Source organism: Diachasma alloeum, unplaced genomic scaffold (assembly GCF_001412515.2).
Source record: "Diachasma alloeum isolate Michigan unplaced genomic scaffold, Dall2.0 Dall_scaffold_00440, whole genome shotgun sequence".
Taxonomy (NCBI): domain Eukaryota; kingdom Metazoa; phylum Arthropoda; class Insecta; order Hymenoptera; family Braconidae; genus Diachasma; species Diachasma alloeum.
The window spans coordinates 372,018-389,478 of record NW_021680579.1 but is presented as its reverse complement, the minus strand read 5'-3'; the positions used below and the strand labels follow the sequence as shown (position 1 = coordinate 389,478).

The window sequence follows — 17,461 nt, the reverse complement described above, 5'->3', positions numbered from 1 at the left end:
TCAGAATAAAATCTCTCAATTGAGGAGTCATTCATGTCGGAGTAATAAACACCAATCCTCCCAGGGTCAACAATAACATTTGTTGGAGGTTTTGTTTGATTTTTGTTCTTATTGAACGCCAATCCACGTTTCAACCACCTTTTAGGTTATCCATTTGGTGTTGTCTTTTTAGTGAACTTTCCATAGGTTTCTTCTCACGACGATGATCCTTCCCTAATATTCATTTTCCGCGTTCTTTCCTGACGCGACTTAATATTGAACTTAATAAATAACTAAAATAATTTTAGTTATAAAATAAATAGCGAAAGACGTTATGATGCTTCAGCACAACGAAACAATATGAAGTTAGAGGAGAGTCACCCTAGGGATAAGATGGCGTGGGGCGCCAACAAGTTTGAATCTATAGGCGTTTAACGTTATGATGTTAAGCATGGGAAGCATGTCTACAATAATTATCATCGAGAACGAGACTCGCAATATAATGGGCTATATAAAATGATATATGCATCGAATGTCCCCCTTAAAACTTTCCAACTGTTGTTCCATTTTTGGTTACTGATTCTCCTTAGAAGATAATTAGTCATACTAATTTAAATGGAACACCCTGACATTCCATGTTAACTCAGCCACCCTGGATTTTTTTGTGTCTCAGAATCCTGAATTAGCATGCACCCAGTCAAGTACTACATGAGTACATACTTTCTCTAAATTTTCGCTCCTTTAACATTAATTGTTTGGCCAGGACAAATAACATAAGCTCAAATTTTTGAAAAATCATATCTTGCGAACAAATTGGCTGATTTTAATAAATGAAAAAAGATTTTTTTCGTTTTTTTATATACTTTGAGACTAAAAATACAACAGTACCACGAGGATGAATACTAAGCCATTTTTTAAGTTTTTCGTTATTTTAATCCCTCTGTTTCGCAGGGGCCATTCGAAAATCGAATAATTTTTTTTTCTTCGATGGATGATGATATTACTCAACTTTTCCGGGATATTTCAAAATGGGATAGCCATATGGAGATGAGAAAAAAAAATCCATGGAAAATTCGATTTTCCGATCATATGTGGGACATTCCATGTCAATTCAGCTATCCTGGATTTTTTTGTAGTTCGGAATAGAAAATTGGCATGTTTAAAGTTAACTTCGATATGAGTCTAACAATGTTTCAAACTTTTACCCCTATAACTTACCTCTTGCACCTGGCAGACATGCCCAATATCTTTGGCAATAGCGTTAATTGCTCGAATTCACATGATTTTTCACTTATCATGATGATTATTTTTACACGTACGGATTTTGGACAGTCAGGGCCAATCAGAATGCAGCATTTGATGACAAATGACAGGCTGGATGAAGTTTTATTTCGGATATTTCGCACTAACATATATATTTTTTCGGTTATTTCGTACTCACGTATATATTTTTCCGGATATTTCGTACCAACTCTTCAATTGTTCTCGGATGTCATTTTGAGGCTGCGTAAACGACACTCCTGACCAAAATCCGTACGTGAAAAATAATCCGACAAATACCCCTCGTGCTTCAAAATTATCTGGTATTTCCCTCAAACTTCCCTGCAAATAAAGGATCGTGTCGAGTTTTGCAGGAAAATCTTTCGCGCAAGCGCTCGGAATTTTTAAACTTGCAAAACTTGACACTTTTGTTCATTTACAACGAAGTTATCGGGAAATACCCGATAATTTTGAAGCACTCGGGGTATTACTACTGAATAAAAATTAAAAGCCAACGATAGCTCGGTCGATAGAGCGAGCGATTTCTAATCCGATGATTCAGATTCGAAACCCAATGGGTGCCGATCAGGTTTCGAAATCCGAGAAATCAAACGTTGTTCGCATTTCTTTGGGAAATGACCTTGGGATTTCTGTACACAAACATTGGACAATGGATACAAAAAATGGGAGCGCAATGAAATAAAAGGTTCCGAGTGGGGGTGAGAATAAACAACCGATTTCTCGGAATGCAGTTTCCATACGAGCCATAGAGTTGCCTCAATAATAACCGTTTGATTAGTCCTCAGCACATACTTGAGTGTTGAACATTTCACACGGTTCATTACAGTATCGTTAACAGAAATTCTCCGACGGTTATTCTCCTGTATTTATTCTCCATCAACTTTAATCAAGGTAAATGATGGTATAAAATATTTCAGTAGTGAAATTGTAAACTCAATCGATCGTTATTATTATTTTTTTCCCTTTTTTTGAATGATCAGAACTGTTCTTCATTCCTATTCCACAAGATGCCGTATGCCGAAAGATGTGCAAATCCAATGCGAGTTCCTGGGGGTTCCTGGATTATCGCTCGAGCTGAAAGAACTCCTCCACGATGCTGTGATTGAAACTGTAGAATTCAGGACTCGGCAATCTGTGGATGCAACAACATTACAGATCCAGAGACTTCCAGTGTGTGAACTTGTGTATGTACTTTGTGAGAGATTGAAAGTATTGAAATCTCATCATTTTATTGCCATACAACAAAACGGTTTCGTGAAAGAACGAAAGGGGAATTTAAATGAGGGTGAAATTCTAGTGCAGGCCGATTTTTCGGAGAATTATTCTTTCGTAGCTCAAGACGCTGCTCAATCATTCCATTACAACAATGATCAATGCACTGCCCATCCTGTGGTCTATTATTATCGCCACGGCAATGATATCCGACATAGATGTCTAGTCCTCTTATGTAACAGTCTTGTTCACAATACTACTGCAGTTCATTTAATGCAACAGATTCTGATACAACACATAAAACAAGTCTGTGCTGTCTTAAACAAATTGATCTATATTACAGATGGTGCTGGACAGTACTATAACAATCGATATAACATGGCTAATTTTTTGTTGCATAAAAATGATTTTGGAATTGTAGCAGAGGCGCACTATCATGCGACCGCGCATGGAAAGACGGCATGCGATGGCGTAGGCGCAGTCTTGAAGAGGAAAGCAAGACGAAGAAGTCTGCAAATTACTAATGGTGAATCTATTGTCACTCCAGATGGTCTGTTCTAGTGGGCAAAAAATAATTTCAAGGATCTCGATGTGTTTTTCTTCACTAAACAGGAACACGAGGATATGAAAGAACGGTTGAAAACAAGATTCGACGGTGCAAAGACGATTCCAGCGATACAAAAAAATCACGACTTCATTCCTGTGGGAGAAAAGGAATTATTTATTAAGAGATATTCTTCTGCGACTACGGGAGAAGTTCTTCCAAAGGTGAAGAAAGGAAATGGACGACGTACATTAAGATAGCCTTTGTGATTCAGAAAAGTTCGATTTCAAATTGCTTTTTCTCTATAATTTAATGTTTATTTTTCAAATTACAAACTTGAAACAGACATATACTCCATGTTGATCGAAAAACTCATCAAATATTTGGTACTTTGCTAATTCTTATTGTCGTTTACGTAAGTGAAGCTGTTAATAATCAATAGATTCAACTTTTTTCTATAAAAAACGTTTTTTAACCATCACTACTTATGCATCTCATCTTCAAATTATGCCGGAAAATTGCACGCTCATACTTTCATGGGGCATTCATCATTTTTCAGGAACAAAATTCGGAAAATCTATTCTTTCATGAGAAAAAAAAATTTTCTCATCTCCATATGGCTATACCATTTTAAAATACCCCAAAAAAGTTGAGTAATATCATTATCCATCGAAGAAAAAAAAAATTATTCGATTTTCGAATGGCCCCTGCATAGCAGAAGGATTTAAATAACAAAAAGCTTAAAAAATGACTCATTATTCTTCCTCGTGCTACTATCGTATTTTTATTCCAAAAGTATATGAAAAAACGAAAAAAACTTTTTTTATTCATCAAAATCGGCCAATTTGTTCGCAAGATATGATTTTTCAAAAATTTGAGCTTTTGTTGTTTGTCCTGACCAAACAATTGATGTTAAAGGAGCGAAAATTTAGAGAAAGTATGTACTTATGTAGTACTTAACTGGGAGCATGCTAATTCAAGATTCTGAGAACCAAACAATTCCAGGGTGGCTGAATTGACATGGAATGTCCCATATATATTGTAACGTGGTATTTTTGATATTTCGACCATTCGGCGGTTCCTTGGAAAGTTTCAGATGAGAGGTCACTTCATTGGCGAGGCGATAATCATTTTTATTATTTTTGGACCCCTTTTCTAATTATTTTTATTTCGTCGAATCGTTGTCTCACTGCTCATCGGATTACATTGAGGGATGGAGCCTGAATCGACGTGAGATTTTAGAGTTGTCTCCGGATCTTGGACGTTTTGTAACGCCAAATATTGCGATTCAATGTTTTAAATGGTGCTGCATAGAAGCTCCACCTGGAAGTCCGAGCGGCAGTGCCAGATTTGGAGTCAAGTAATTGGAAACTGAGACAACGAACTATACATCGAAAAGGATCAACCTGGATGGACTTTAGACGTCCTGAGAAATATCCGTTGTCAGAATATTCATTGATTCAATATTTCTGTGGACATACATGTTTGTATTGGAAACTGTCTTAACATCGCACATTGATATTGCGGACGGATTTTTACTTTTGAATTTTCGTTTGCTCTGGTTTGAGAACGACTTCACTGTCCAATCACCGCAGAGCTGTCGTCATAGCGGACCAATCACGAGATAAAGTGATTGGGTGTAACGTTGGCGCGTGGGTCAGTTATACCAACAACGACACTTCTCGTTTGGACGTCCAGGGGACCACTGTGTGAAATTATTGGTCTCATATTAAGAGATTTTTGTAACATTACTCTGTGGAGAATTTGGTTATCGGGACCTCAAGAGTTATTTGACTTACTTCTGGCGGACTGGATAAGGCTCGAGGCTTTTTCTATCATTGGCAGATTTTTGGAATCGGTGAGGAGTGGATATATTTCGGAATTTGTGTTAATGTCTTATAAGGAGCAAGAATTAAATGTTTTTCGTTTGTTGGACGCTTCGTTCCGTGGCGATTAACGCCACTAGTTACCTTCAAATTTTCTGTTTGGATTCTTGCCCCTTGTTCAGCAGAATTAATTTTGGGTCCGATTTTGTTTGAGTAAGTTACTCGGTTAATTTTTGAGGCTTTAGATTTTTCTAGTTAAATTCAGTGATTCTAATCGTGTTGGTTGTTGACTCTCGTTTCACCAAAATCGCCGTGAATTCATTATCGATTTTTCTGTTGTAACGGTGATTGGAATCTCGAGGTCAGTGATATTTCCACTTGAGGTTTCAATTTTGTTTTCTTTTCGTGGTCTCCGAAGCCAAACAACATCGCGTATATTAGGTATTTGATTAAATCGGAGACCGTTAATATCTCGAATTTGAAGGCATTGTTAGAGAAATTGTAGCGTCATTTGTCCACGCTCGAGTTTTCGTCTTGTTGCCGGGTGATCCGTTCAGTTGGTTGCCGGTAATTTTGTTGGCGTTTTAAGGATATTTTACAGGGTTGTTCACCCAGGAAAAGTCCACACTAGATTTAACCGTCTCTATCGCTCGTTTGTTGGGTGCCAGCAGAACCTTCATGGGAGGTTCGACGAAAACCGGCCTCCGAAGCACTCTCATCTACTCAGAGGACTTTTTGGCTGGACAATGGATTGCCTAGCTAATATCAGCGTGATACGACAGAGTGAGCGAAGTCCACCAGGAGTATTACTGTCACATCCTCACGAGCCTTTGCAAGCCGTGTATTATGCCTTACAGCATAATCCCCATAATGAATTAAATTGATGCCTCTTCTGGAGAGTCTTTTGACTCTTCCAGTGTTAATTCTCCTCCCGAGTATTTCAACTCGGCAGAGTCAAGTGCGAATCAGCCGGGACTCCTCAGAGCCTGGGACGTGGAGAGCCTGATCTGACCAGGGTGGAACTATGTTACCCACGCTATGACCACCCACATTCTCAACCACCAGTTACCGCTTCGGTCATTGCGCGTCACTGCCTCCGGATAGTACTAAATTGTCGGCGTATGGTCGGGTCGTTACTTCGCGCGCTGGAAGAACTCCTTTTCACTAGCGGGGGATGCAAAAGCATCCCCCTACGCTCGCCGCCAATGGTTATTCACTGAGGCGACGTGGAGTCCGGAACTCCTTATCATGGCTTCTTCAACCATTCCTCCATCCAGCACACCGAGAGATTTTTGCAACCTCTCGCTTCAAGCGCTCGCGTGCGACTCTCTCGGAATCTCACTATGGCCTTGCCTCCCAGTCTGCATATCTCGACGATGACAGGTCATTCCGTTACCCTATCCCCACCAATCAACCCGACGGGATCACGAAGGTACCAGTCCTTTCACCTGGCTACGTTGGTGCCTAGTCTACTCCGACACAGCCTTTAGAATCGCCCACTTGGCACCCCTGTACGTCGGGCCACTTTCCCCTAAACACAGCTGAGCGAGTTCTAAAATAGCGAGAGTAACAGCGCCCTCCCGACCTGCAGGGGTCGCCGTTTCACCCATAACCGCTGTGCCTTCGGTCTTTCATTGGTCTATGGTTCTTCTCATCTAGTCGCGGCTTTCTTCAGCCGCCTATAGAGTCTTAATTCGTTCATTTACTTTATCTGATTTATTTTGTATTTATTAATCAAGTATCGAGCGCTAATTTTATTCAGAATAAGACGGGATTATAGATCATTTATTTTTCTTGTATAATTATCTTTATTAAATAATTTTGTTACCCTGCAGATTCGATTTTATTTTGATTGTTGGAACCCAGTCATTTCACTATATCCGCCTCCGTGAATAATATACTGAGCTGTCGGCAGCTGTTCCCTCGTTGGTCTATTTTGTGGATGTTTGATTTCCATTTTTGTGCGTTTTGAGAGAAAACGTACTGGCGCTCAACTTTTGGTTAGAAAATTTGGTCGCCGAGGGCTGCGTATTTTCGTACCGTCTCGCAGAGGTGCGAAATATGTCACAATATATATATGTTCAAAGGCCAGTTTGATGACAGTAACGGATTTCTTAAGCATACGATAAATGGAGCTATGGTCACTTTGATGACAGTCATCGAAATGACCACTAGTGGGCGTTCGTCGTGTGGTATAGTGTTCGTCCTGCAACTTTGACCTCGACCTCGCGAACCCTCCAGTATGCCGATAACCTCAGTCCGAATATCTGACGCGAATATTCCCGAAAGTGGAGTTCTTATGTTTTGTAAAAAAACTTGCGGTCAGAAGGGACCGCGGCGGATCTAAGTGCATGAGGAGGTAGAGCAAGGTATGAGCGTCATTTACCATCTGAACATAGCGACCGTGCGTAACCCGACCAGGCAGCATATTACAGCATTGCGCCAGTTGCAAATTGTGAATACACACCCACAATTAACAACTTTTTGGTAGCCTTGAACAGCCACCTCCACGTGGTGCTCCCGGGTCATGCCAAGAGCTGTTCGGTTTTGAGGTTATAATTCATACATTTGAATTATACTTCAAAACATTGCAGTGTCATCGTAATCACCCTTAAACATATATATATGTTGTTACTGTTTTTTTTCCTTTCGTCGGAATATATATATATATATATATATATATATATATATATATATATATTGCGACGAAAGGAAAAAAAACGCTAAAACGATTCAAGTCGATTTCGACTATTAATCAGTTTTCAATGAGTATCTCAGAATTGAAGAGAGATAGCGAACTTCTCGTTAAAAGCTTGTTTGGAGGGAAAACTGAATTTAGGGTGGATTGGGAAAGGGGTAGTGGAAATGCCGGTGAAAAATGAACGCACTGAGTCTATAAAAAATATACTGATTTATTCGGTGGAATCGAACCACCTTAGCGTCACTTGTTACACTCTGTTAATTGTCACTGAAATCAATTTAAACTGTTCTGAATTTAACACTGGAGATTTTCTGAATAATGTACTGAATAATAGGAGACTGTACTGAGAATTTAAATAGGAGATGTACTGAGAAAACAAAATGTCTCGAACGGGTGATGTACTGACGCTGTTCGGACAATCGAAAGTAGCTTTAGAAAAACGATATACTGCTCGCTCAACTCATTTGCTACGACTCTCTACGACTGACTGACTCTGAGATTCGGTGATTGACTAGGCCTGACCGTTGACCCGAGGTTTCCCGAAGATTTTCTGTCTGGTTGAACAGATAATGGCACGTATGAAAATTCATTCACTAAGTCCCTTAATTTAATAAGAATTTCGAAATTTCAGCGCGGTCTCCCATTAGGTAGGTCTCTTTTCCCGCAAATATACTAAAGTTCGTTAATTGCAGATATTCCACCATCCAATGCACCATCGTCTCCGAGCAATCTAAGCTCAGTGACGCTAATAGGATCAACAGGTTCAGAATCTGGTTCGGGATCAGATCCCAGTCCTCAAGACGGTAATGTAACATACTCAGGAACTCTATCGGAAGAGCGAAGTACTTCAACAATCTCGGAAATGACATCCAAATATGGTGAGTCGAAGCTTCACCTCAATTCGCCAACAGTTTTGATTGATTATTCTCCTCTGACAGACATACATTTTACCTATGAGGATTATCCACATCCATCACCAATGTCCCCGAGGGTGACTGTTCAATCTAAATCAATGAGGCCACCACACAATCAGAGACGAAACTCGGAGAAAGACTATGTATGGACTGACGAGGAGTCCACTTCATCAAACGATTTTCAGTTCAATTTTCAGCAGATTGAAAAGTACTCACAGCAGCATCGTGCTTCAGTGGTTTCAGCTCCAACGACTTCCATGCGAAGTAGTTCTATCACAACGGGGGTAGGAATTATACTGTTGATTCTTACTTATTTTTTGGAGACTCTAAATTTATTTTCGAAATGGTTAAATGTATGTGCGCTTAATCTGAAATTCTTCAGTACATTCACAAGTTCCACTTCAAAAAAATCGATTGGTGTCTTAGGTTGTGTAAATCATTTCAATTTAGGTGGGAAAAACTATCAGTTGTGATGCCCTAAGGCCGTCAAAATTATGGGATATTTCCGAAATATTTTGTTACATAGCAACTACGGGGATTTCACTGCAAAACTGATCCCGATCGTTGATATGCAGTAAAACTTGAGGGAAATATCCGATGAACTTTGAAAGTCGAGGGGTAATCGGAGGACAATTCTTCAATTCTGATTTTGGCCGATCAGGCCGCGGTGCTCGGGATTACGGGATACACTTCACTCAGGGGGTCCAACTGCTTTAGAATTTATGAAGACTGGAAAAGTACAAAAAACCTTATGCAGAGGGCGCAGATACGGGCAAGGGTGGGGGGTTCAGGAATGATGGAAATGAAATGCATCGAATTTCAAATATTCCAATAGGTGTCGCTGTAGGCATTTTCGTTTTGAAATGGCGTACGATTTGAATTTGTCTGTTATTGAATCAATCAAACTGAATGAATAATAATTGTTTACAACCTTGAAATAAGCATTGCATAAAATTGATATTTAAACTGAAAGAATTGTGAATTGTGTTATTTGAAGAAGAAAGAGATGTGAATTGAAAGAAATTGTGAATTGTGTTATTTGAAGAAGAAAGAAATGTAAATAATGTTATCGACTCAACGCTGTGTGGTACCAGGGTGTGATACCCGTTCTGGCAAGAATATGGTGAAATTTAAATTCTCCAAGTATCCACCAATTGGAGAGAAATGGCGGGACGCAATAAAATCTCCTCTGTTAACCCATATCAAAGCAGACAACCTGTGTAAATATATTGTCTGTTACAAACACTTCTCCACTGATGATTACACCACGACTGGATTCCGACGGCGATTGGAACCCAATGTTGTACCGTCCTTGGAATTGGGGGAGAATCTCCCGATTGTAAATCAAGAAGCGAAGACTCATCAATCATTCCAAACAATCCTCCTTACGAAAATCACTCCGAAGCAAATCTTTTTGAATCAGCACAGTGTGAAGATCAAATGGACGATCATGGTGAAGATCAAATGGACGGTCAAATGGATGGTCTGGCTACTCTGTCAAGGACCATTTTTTCAGGGGGCACTAGCTCAGTCAAGCTGACATCAAAGGCACGAGAAAGGAACATAGAACTCATGAAGAAACGGAAGAATAGGATGAACACTTCACGATCGACAATAACGAAAGAGGCGATTCAAACGATGGCATCTCAAATGACCCCAAAGGAAATCACTCGTTTAAGACATTTTGAAAAAGACCACAAGAGGTTGGACCAAGCATTGAGGCGGTGTCAGAAAGAATTGGAGGTTATGAAGAAAAGAAATGAGCGTTTACATTTCAATGAAAACTGGGATGGATTGAATATGGTTCAAAAGGTATTCATGGAGATGCAGTTGATGAATGTTGGCAGGAAACCCAAGGTACGTCCAAGATCAATTTAAAATTCTCTATGGGAAATTCAATTGGATTTTCATTGTATTACCATTAAAAATCTCATTTGTTTCTTTCTTAATTTTATAAAACATTGCGCAGTAGTTATAATTGTTATTTTATTTTTATTAATAATTTCCACTATAAAACATCGCATTCACTGTTGAAAGATTTCGGTTGCAATTTTCCGTACTGATCTTTAAAATTTTATAGAGGATAATTCCCCTGAAGTTTCGAAGAATCTCATCATTGGAAATTGGCAAAACTGTAAGTGTGAATTCTACTTCAATTATTCCGCGAATATGTTATTGAATTTCAAATCAATCTAAGAACCAGTGTAATTTGTATTGTGAGAAAAAATGGGAATTTTAGTTTCTAACTTCTATTGTCGCATTGAATACTGGATTCAAAAATATTTGATGCTGAGGGGTATAATCACGGAAGAAAAAATTCATAGAAAAACCTAGCGAATCGGGCAAATTTTACGCGCATTTTAAATATAATATATAGAATAGAAAAGTTTTCATAAGAAAAATCATTGGAATTCCCTCTAATATATATAGGATAGGGCATTTCTAGGGGATTGACGCATCAGCGCACAGCCCAATTGAAATTCCGAGGAAAGTCACAGAGTTTCTAGAAAATTCCAGGAAATTCAAGGAGTTTCCAAGAATTTCAAGAGAATTCGAGAATCAAAACCCAATTTTTTTAATTCATCAATTAGTTATAGGAATAAACGAATGAACAAATTCAATAGGAAAACCTAGAGGTTCCTCTAAGAAATTCTATTGAACTCCTATTGAAATTCTATTCAATTTCTACTGGAATCCAATGAGTATTCTATTGGAATTCTATCAGGATTCTACTAGAAAATTATATTTATTTTTTGCGTGATTTCTATAGGAGATATTCAATAGAAACGTCGATAGATTTTGATTCTTCTATGAAATTCTTGGTTATGAATTTTATAAGTTTTGTTTTATTGAGTTTTATTATGAGAAAAAAATGAAAATACAGCGGAGAAAACTTGGGAAATTTACGCCTAAAAATTTCCTAGCAGAATGAAAATCTATTGACTCTTCTATTAAATATCTACGGAATTCTAATAGCATTCTCGTAGAATTCCAATAGAAATTCAATAGCATTTCTTGGAGAATGCGCTAGGTTTTTCCATTACATTTGATCATACTTGTACTTGAGAATGAGTGATAAAATAAATTTTATGAAATTTGTAAAGCTAATGATTTTTATTCTTATTCCTAACCTGTTCAAACCACCAGAGAATGAATTAACAAACCATTGCCAAATGGAAAATCAGATGCAGAATAAAAGGGTTGCCCTGGCAACGCCGGTCACACTTGCCAGTCTTCCTATACAACTTTTTCTACTGAGATATTTTCTACAGAAATTCCTCACCATGGGTTTTTTCAACTCTATTTTTCTCCTGTTTTCTTTGAAAAAATCAAACAAAAAAATTGAGAAAATTTGAGCTGAGTAATTTCCACAGAGAATATAGCATAAGTTGAAGAGAAAAATCTAATTCTATTGATCCTTTCTACAGGGTGTCCCATCGTATGTGACAAAAGTAAATTGCGAATAACTTGAATACGGTTAAGTGTAAATAATTGTTGTTTTTTTATTGTACACAGAACATTCGGCAAATTATAATAGAATCCCTTCCAAGTGTCCGCCATCAATTATACTACAGAACTCTATCCTACGCTCGAAGCTGGTATAGATGCGCTGTATTATGTTTTCATTAATAGCTCGGACAGCATCCCTAATTGCGTCTTGCAACTCTTCCACAGTCGTCGGATGCTTTCCATAGCACTTGTCCTTGAGAAAACCCCACAGGCAAAAATCACAGGGATTTAAGTCAGGACGGTAAGGCGGCCATTCCATGCCCCCATTGGCATCCTTAGAGTAACCTAAACCTAACACACGAGTGCCGTAAGCGGAAAAAAGTGTTTCAAATACTCCAGTAGTCCTGTGTGGGGCGGCACCATCTTGCATGAAGTAGAAATTCTTGACTAATTGATTTTTTCGTGGCCAAGGAAAGAAGTTCTTTTTCAAGAACTCGCAGTAAACATCAGCATTAATTGTCGGACTCTCGAGGAATTCAAGGAAAACACCCTTTATGGTAATATGGTTGAGGACTTGGTTTCAACGACCNTTTTTCGGGTGTGAGGACTTGGTTTCAACGACGTGAGGTGACTCAGTCCCCCAAAAGCGAAAATTTTGTTTATTTACCAAGCCACCTAAGTAGAAATGTGCTTCGTCAAAGAAGATGATATTCTGTGCCTTCATCCCCTTGGATTCAAAAAGATTGTAAAGTTTTTGGCAAAATTCCACACGACGAACCATCGCTTCAGTTAAAAATTGATTTACAGAAATTTTGTAGCGATGGAAGTTTAAAAACACTTTTAAGATACGGTGAAGTAAAGTTCTGGAGACTTTCAAGGTTTGGGAAGCCTTCCGAAGAGTTTCATTTGGATATTTTTTGAAATGTTCTTCAGTTGTGGGGATAACGTCATCTGTGGTTACAGTAGGTGAAGGGCCAGGATTCTCATGCCTCCTATCGTCTAGTGTACCGTATTGATCAAATTTCTCAATTAACCTGAAAATACCCATGAATTGGTCGAAAAATACGTAAATCTTCAAAAAAAAAAGAAAAAAATATTTTGATTATCTAGTTCATTCACTCTATTTACCGTCTGAGACTCGAATCAGATACTCCAATGTGTGTGCCATACTTAGAATGAAATGTTCTTATTGCTGCAGTAGTTGAATCTCCTCTTCGGTAATATGATTTGATGAGGAATGATTTTTGTTCAATGGTTAGGTTTTCCATTTTAGTGATCTAATTCGTGAGCGACTGAAGTATGGATGAAATTTACGGAGAGTCTCCACTTCAACCATATATTAGACTTTAGACTGCGCTGTCACCTTGTGGTATACAACGCAATTTACTTTTGTCACATACTATGGGACACCCTGTACATGTAGAATATTTCTCATTGAATATTTCGATTGAACGAAAAAAATCAACTGTGAATTTCGGAATTATTCAATAGAATCAGCCAAAAACTATTAGAAAATGCAATAGAAATCCAATAGAATTTTTTAGTGAATTTGTTAGGTTTTTTTTATGAAATTCTTGCATACGTCACTTTCCGAAACTTCACGCATTCACTAGTTGATATAACATTGTAAAATGTCAAAGTGTGTAGTTTCTGGTTTCATTAATGAAAATAAAAAACCGAGCGAATGCATTAATAAAATAAAAACCGAGCGAATTCGCTAGAAAATGCTATTGGATTTCTACTGAACTTCCTATTCAGTTTTGGCTGATTCTATTGACAAATTCCTCACCTTATCTGCGTTTTTTCAGTGGACAATAGTTTATAGAAAACAAGCAGGGTTGCGAGCTTGTTTGACTGAAGCCATGTGACCGTTACTTTATGTATTTTTTCTCTCCCTACCAATTGGAATGGTAATAAGCTTACGAATGGAAGCATTTGTCTGAATGGTGAGTTATTTCTTATTTATAAGATTAATCTTCTGATTCTAACGTTTCTCTTTCGTAGCGTTAAATTTTCCCATAGATACTCATTTGCTTAAAATCATTCATATACCACTTTAAAATTAGATTGAACTATTGTTTGTCATCTGTTTGAAGTCGAGGATAAGCCTCCAGAGGCTAAAATCGAACGGGTGTTTATATTTTGATTGATCTTGATAGGGGGCAACAGGACGAGTATTTTGAAAAAAAAATTTCAAGTCAGACTAGTAGTTTGGGAGATATAGAGCAAAACAGTTATTTACAAAAAGTTGAATATCTTCTAAACCACTTGTCCGATTTCGCCTACTCTCGAATTTATCCTGTAATATCATAAGAGCTACAATCTCACCAAATTTCAACATCCTATCTTAATTTCTTCGGGAGTTATCGTGGACAGAACGATTTCTTCATGGAAACGAAAAATGCCCATTATTAGCAAGCTTTCCCTAGTAACATAGCAATATTGTGATTTGATTTCAACTGATATCGAGGCAGTCTTCGCCAATATTAAAATCGATTGCATCCTGGGATTAGACTTTATTTCCAAAAGTGGACTATTGTCGGAATTTCAATCGATCATCAATCGCAAATTCAATGAACATTCTTCTGAGAAAATCGTTTCAGTTTTCCAAACTTCTTTTGATGGACAGTCGGTTTCTTCCAATACTCTTCCTGAATTTCTATCCGAACTCTACCAGTCTTCTTCAAACCTTCTAGACGAATGTCAGAAGAAAGTTTTTCAACAGTTTTTAATCGAATTCCATGATCAATTCGTAAAAAGTAACAAAGATCTGGGAAAATATATCGGTTAGCAACATCACATCATAATTGAAAATTCTTCTCCCATCAAACAGCTCCCTCATAGGATTCCTTTCCATCATAGGGACATTGTTTTCGATCTTCTAGAAGACATGAAAAAGGACGACATTATTGAGCCAAGCTCTAGTCCTTGGTCTTCTCCCGTTGTTCTAGTAAAAAAGAAAGATGACACTCTTAGATTTTGTGTTGATTACCGTCTTCTCAATAGAGTTACTAAGAAAGACTCTATGCCCATCCCTTCAATACCTGAACTTCTTGATGCAACAGAGGCTTTCTGTTGGTTCTCAAGCATTGATCTAAAAAGTGGTTATTGGCAAATCGAGATTGCCCCTGAAGATAAGGAAAAAACGGCATTTTGTATCGGTAATGAGCTCTGGCAATTCAAAGTTCTTCCTTTTGGGTTATGTAATGCCCCTGCTACTTTTGTACGTGTGATGAATTTCATCTTGAAAGACCTTATCTGGAAAATCTGTTTAGTTTATCCTGATGACGTTCTCGTCTTTGGTAGGTCTTTCAAAGAGCACCTCCAGAATCTTCACATTGTTTTTGATAGATTGTCTTCTGCTAATCTTAAGGTGAACTATAAAAAATGTCTCTTCTTTCAGAAAGAAATTCTCTTCTTAGGTCATGTGGTTTCTGAGAATGGAATAAATTGTTTTCCAGAGAAAATTTCAGCTATTATCGAATGGGCTATTCTNGAATGGAATAAATTGTTCTCCAGAGAAAATTTCAGCTCTTATCGAATGGCCTATTCTCTCTGATAAAACATCCTTACGTAGTTTTCTTGGTCTATGTTCTTATTATCGACAGTATGTCAAAAATTTTGCTTCTATCGCTAAACCTCTTCACAAGATTGCAGATATCAAAACTCCTTTCGTTTGGGCTAATGAATGTCATTGAGCTTTCAATGAGTTGAAAAGACTTCTAACTTCTCCTCCAATTCTATCTACCCGTTCCTCTCATGGTCAATTCATCCTCGATACTGACGCTTCACAATTCGCTATTGGCGCTACTCTCTCTCAGTTGCAAGATGATCAGGAAAATGTCATCGCTTATTACAGCTGTTTGATGAGATGCCTGGATCGGGGAATTAATTGTGCGGATGGATGAGTTGGAGTCGGATTACGGGGAGTGGGATGAGTAGAACCAAGAAATGAGCGGAACACGTGCACGTGGTCACAAATTCACTGTATTTGTCCAATATTTATAGTTATTTACACTGTCACAATAAATAGAGTCACTGAGCAGACCGTAAATAATGAGCCGACTAATTCCTTGAATTAATAATAATTGAGCTGATACAATGAGTTGGTCCGAGTCACTAGAGATGAGCAGTACAATAAAAGAAGTGTCTCTAACTAGATCCCGGAAACGAATGAGAGAGAGACACGGGCTTACAGGTGCCACGTGCCCTAATTCGATGGTCACATGACCTAATTTAATATAGATCATATGGTAATAAGGAGCTGTCCAGGACGTGGCGCCTCAGGTGTCCGAATTAACAACCCCCGGTCATCTGAGGTGAGCGCGTCAGGTGTGCGTGAGTGGGGAGAGAATGGATGAGCCTTGCGTGCATTAGTGTGAGGGACCTGTCAGCTGACAGGATTTCCAACATTCTCCCCGGCCGTCGACAACTGTAAAGTTGTTGACGCAACCATAATGAGTAGAGCCATGGTGAGCTGAAACAAAAAACAAAATTCAAAACGCTCTTTGGTGAGCTGTCGGAGCTTGTCACCCATGAGTGAGTCCGTGAGACCGTCCGGAAGGTGCGCTGGCTAGGCATGGCAGCATCCTAGACGTCGGGGGTCGTAAATCCCTTCTGCGTTGGCTGCTGTCATTCTCACGTTGAACCCCGTCGGTTGGTCAGGGTCGTAAAGCCGGTGAGCTGTCCTGGTTCTATTCCCCTGAAGGTGAGATGGGCAAGAGGACGAGCTTGGCGATTGGCCTTGTCAGCGTCGTCTGAGCAGTCCTGATGGTGACTACCCTGGTGAGTCCGTCCGATCCTGGGTGCAGAGCGGTCACTCGGGCGAGAGGCCACTTCGCTGGCGGGAATCTCTCGTCCGTGAGTAGAACCAGTGAGCCGATCCGTATCTGATGAGTCGGATGGTGCCACTTGGATATCGCTTGAAGACGTTGGAGATATCCCGTGGACCACCTCTTCCAGAATCCTTGAAGCTTCTGCTGAATGAGCTGCCATCTAGAGAGCCTTGAGACGTTGAGTTGCTCTAAAGATGGCTCTGGAAGAGTCGTGGGAGCCTGACCGATGAGAAAATGCCCTGGTGTCAAGGCTGAACAGTCATCAGGATCATCCGTGAGCGGTTCCAGTGCTCGTGAGTTGAGCACTGCCTCGATTTGAGCGAGCAAAGTGGTGAGTTCCCCAAACTGAGCAGATCCTCTCCGATCGTCCGGGTGAGATGGAACTTCATCGACTTCACCGCCGCTTCCCATTTCCCTCCAAAGTGCGGAGCACCTGGAGGATTGAAGGACCACTGAGTCCCATCATTGATGAGGAGCTGTGCGAGCTGTCTTGATTGAGCTGATCCTGACGAGAAGAGCTTCTTTAGTTCCTTGTCAGCGCCAAGAAAATTGGTCCCACAGTCACTGAACAAGGAATGAGCGATCCCACGCTGACTTGAAAAGCGTCTATACGCCGCGATGAACTCCTCGGCTGAGTAGTCTGACACGACCTCGAGATGGACCGCTGAGGTGGTCATGCAGACAAAGATAGCCAACCAGCCTTTGTACGACTTGTGTCC

General features: G+C 39.3%; 1 protein-coding gene across 1 annotated transcript in view; it reads left to right on the top strand.

Annotated features, from left to right (window-relative positions):
• Positions 1-10,335, top strand: part of LOC107042303 (ras-specific guanine nucleotide-releasing factor 2) — a 105,864-nt gene extending 95,529 nt beyond the window's left edge. The window contains exons 12-14 of the mRNA XM_015263301.1: positions 8,236-8,421; positions 8,482-8,721; positions 9,881-10,335. Coding sequence (XP_015118787.1) covers positions 8,236-8,421; positions 8,482-8,721; positions 9,881-10,335 — 881 coding nt within the window. The remainder of the gene's footprint in view (positions 1-8,235; positions 8,422-8,481; positions 8,722-9,880) is intronic.
• The last annotated feature ends 7,126 nt before the right edge of the window (positions 10,336-17,461 follow it).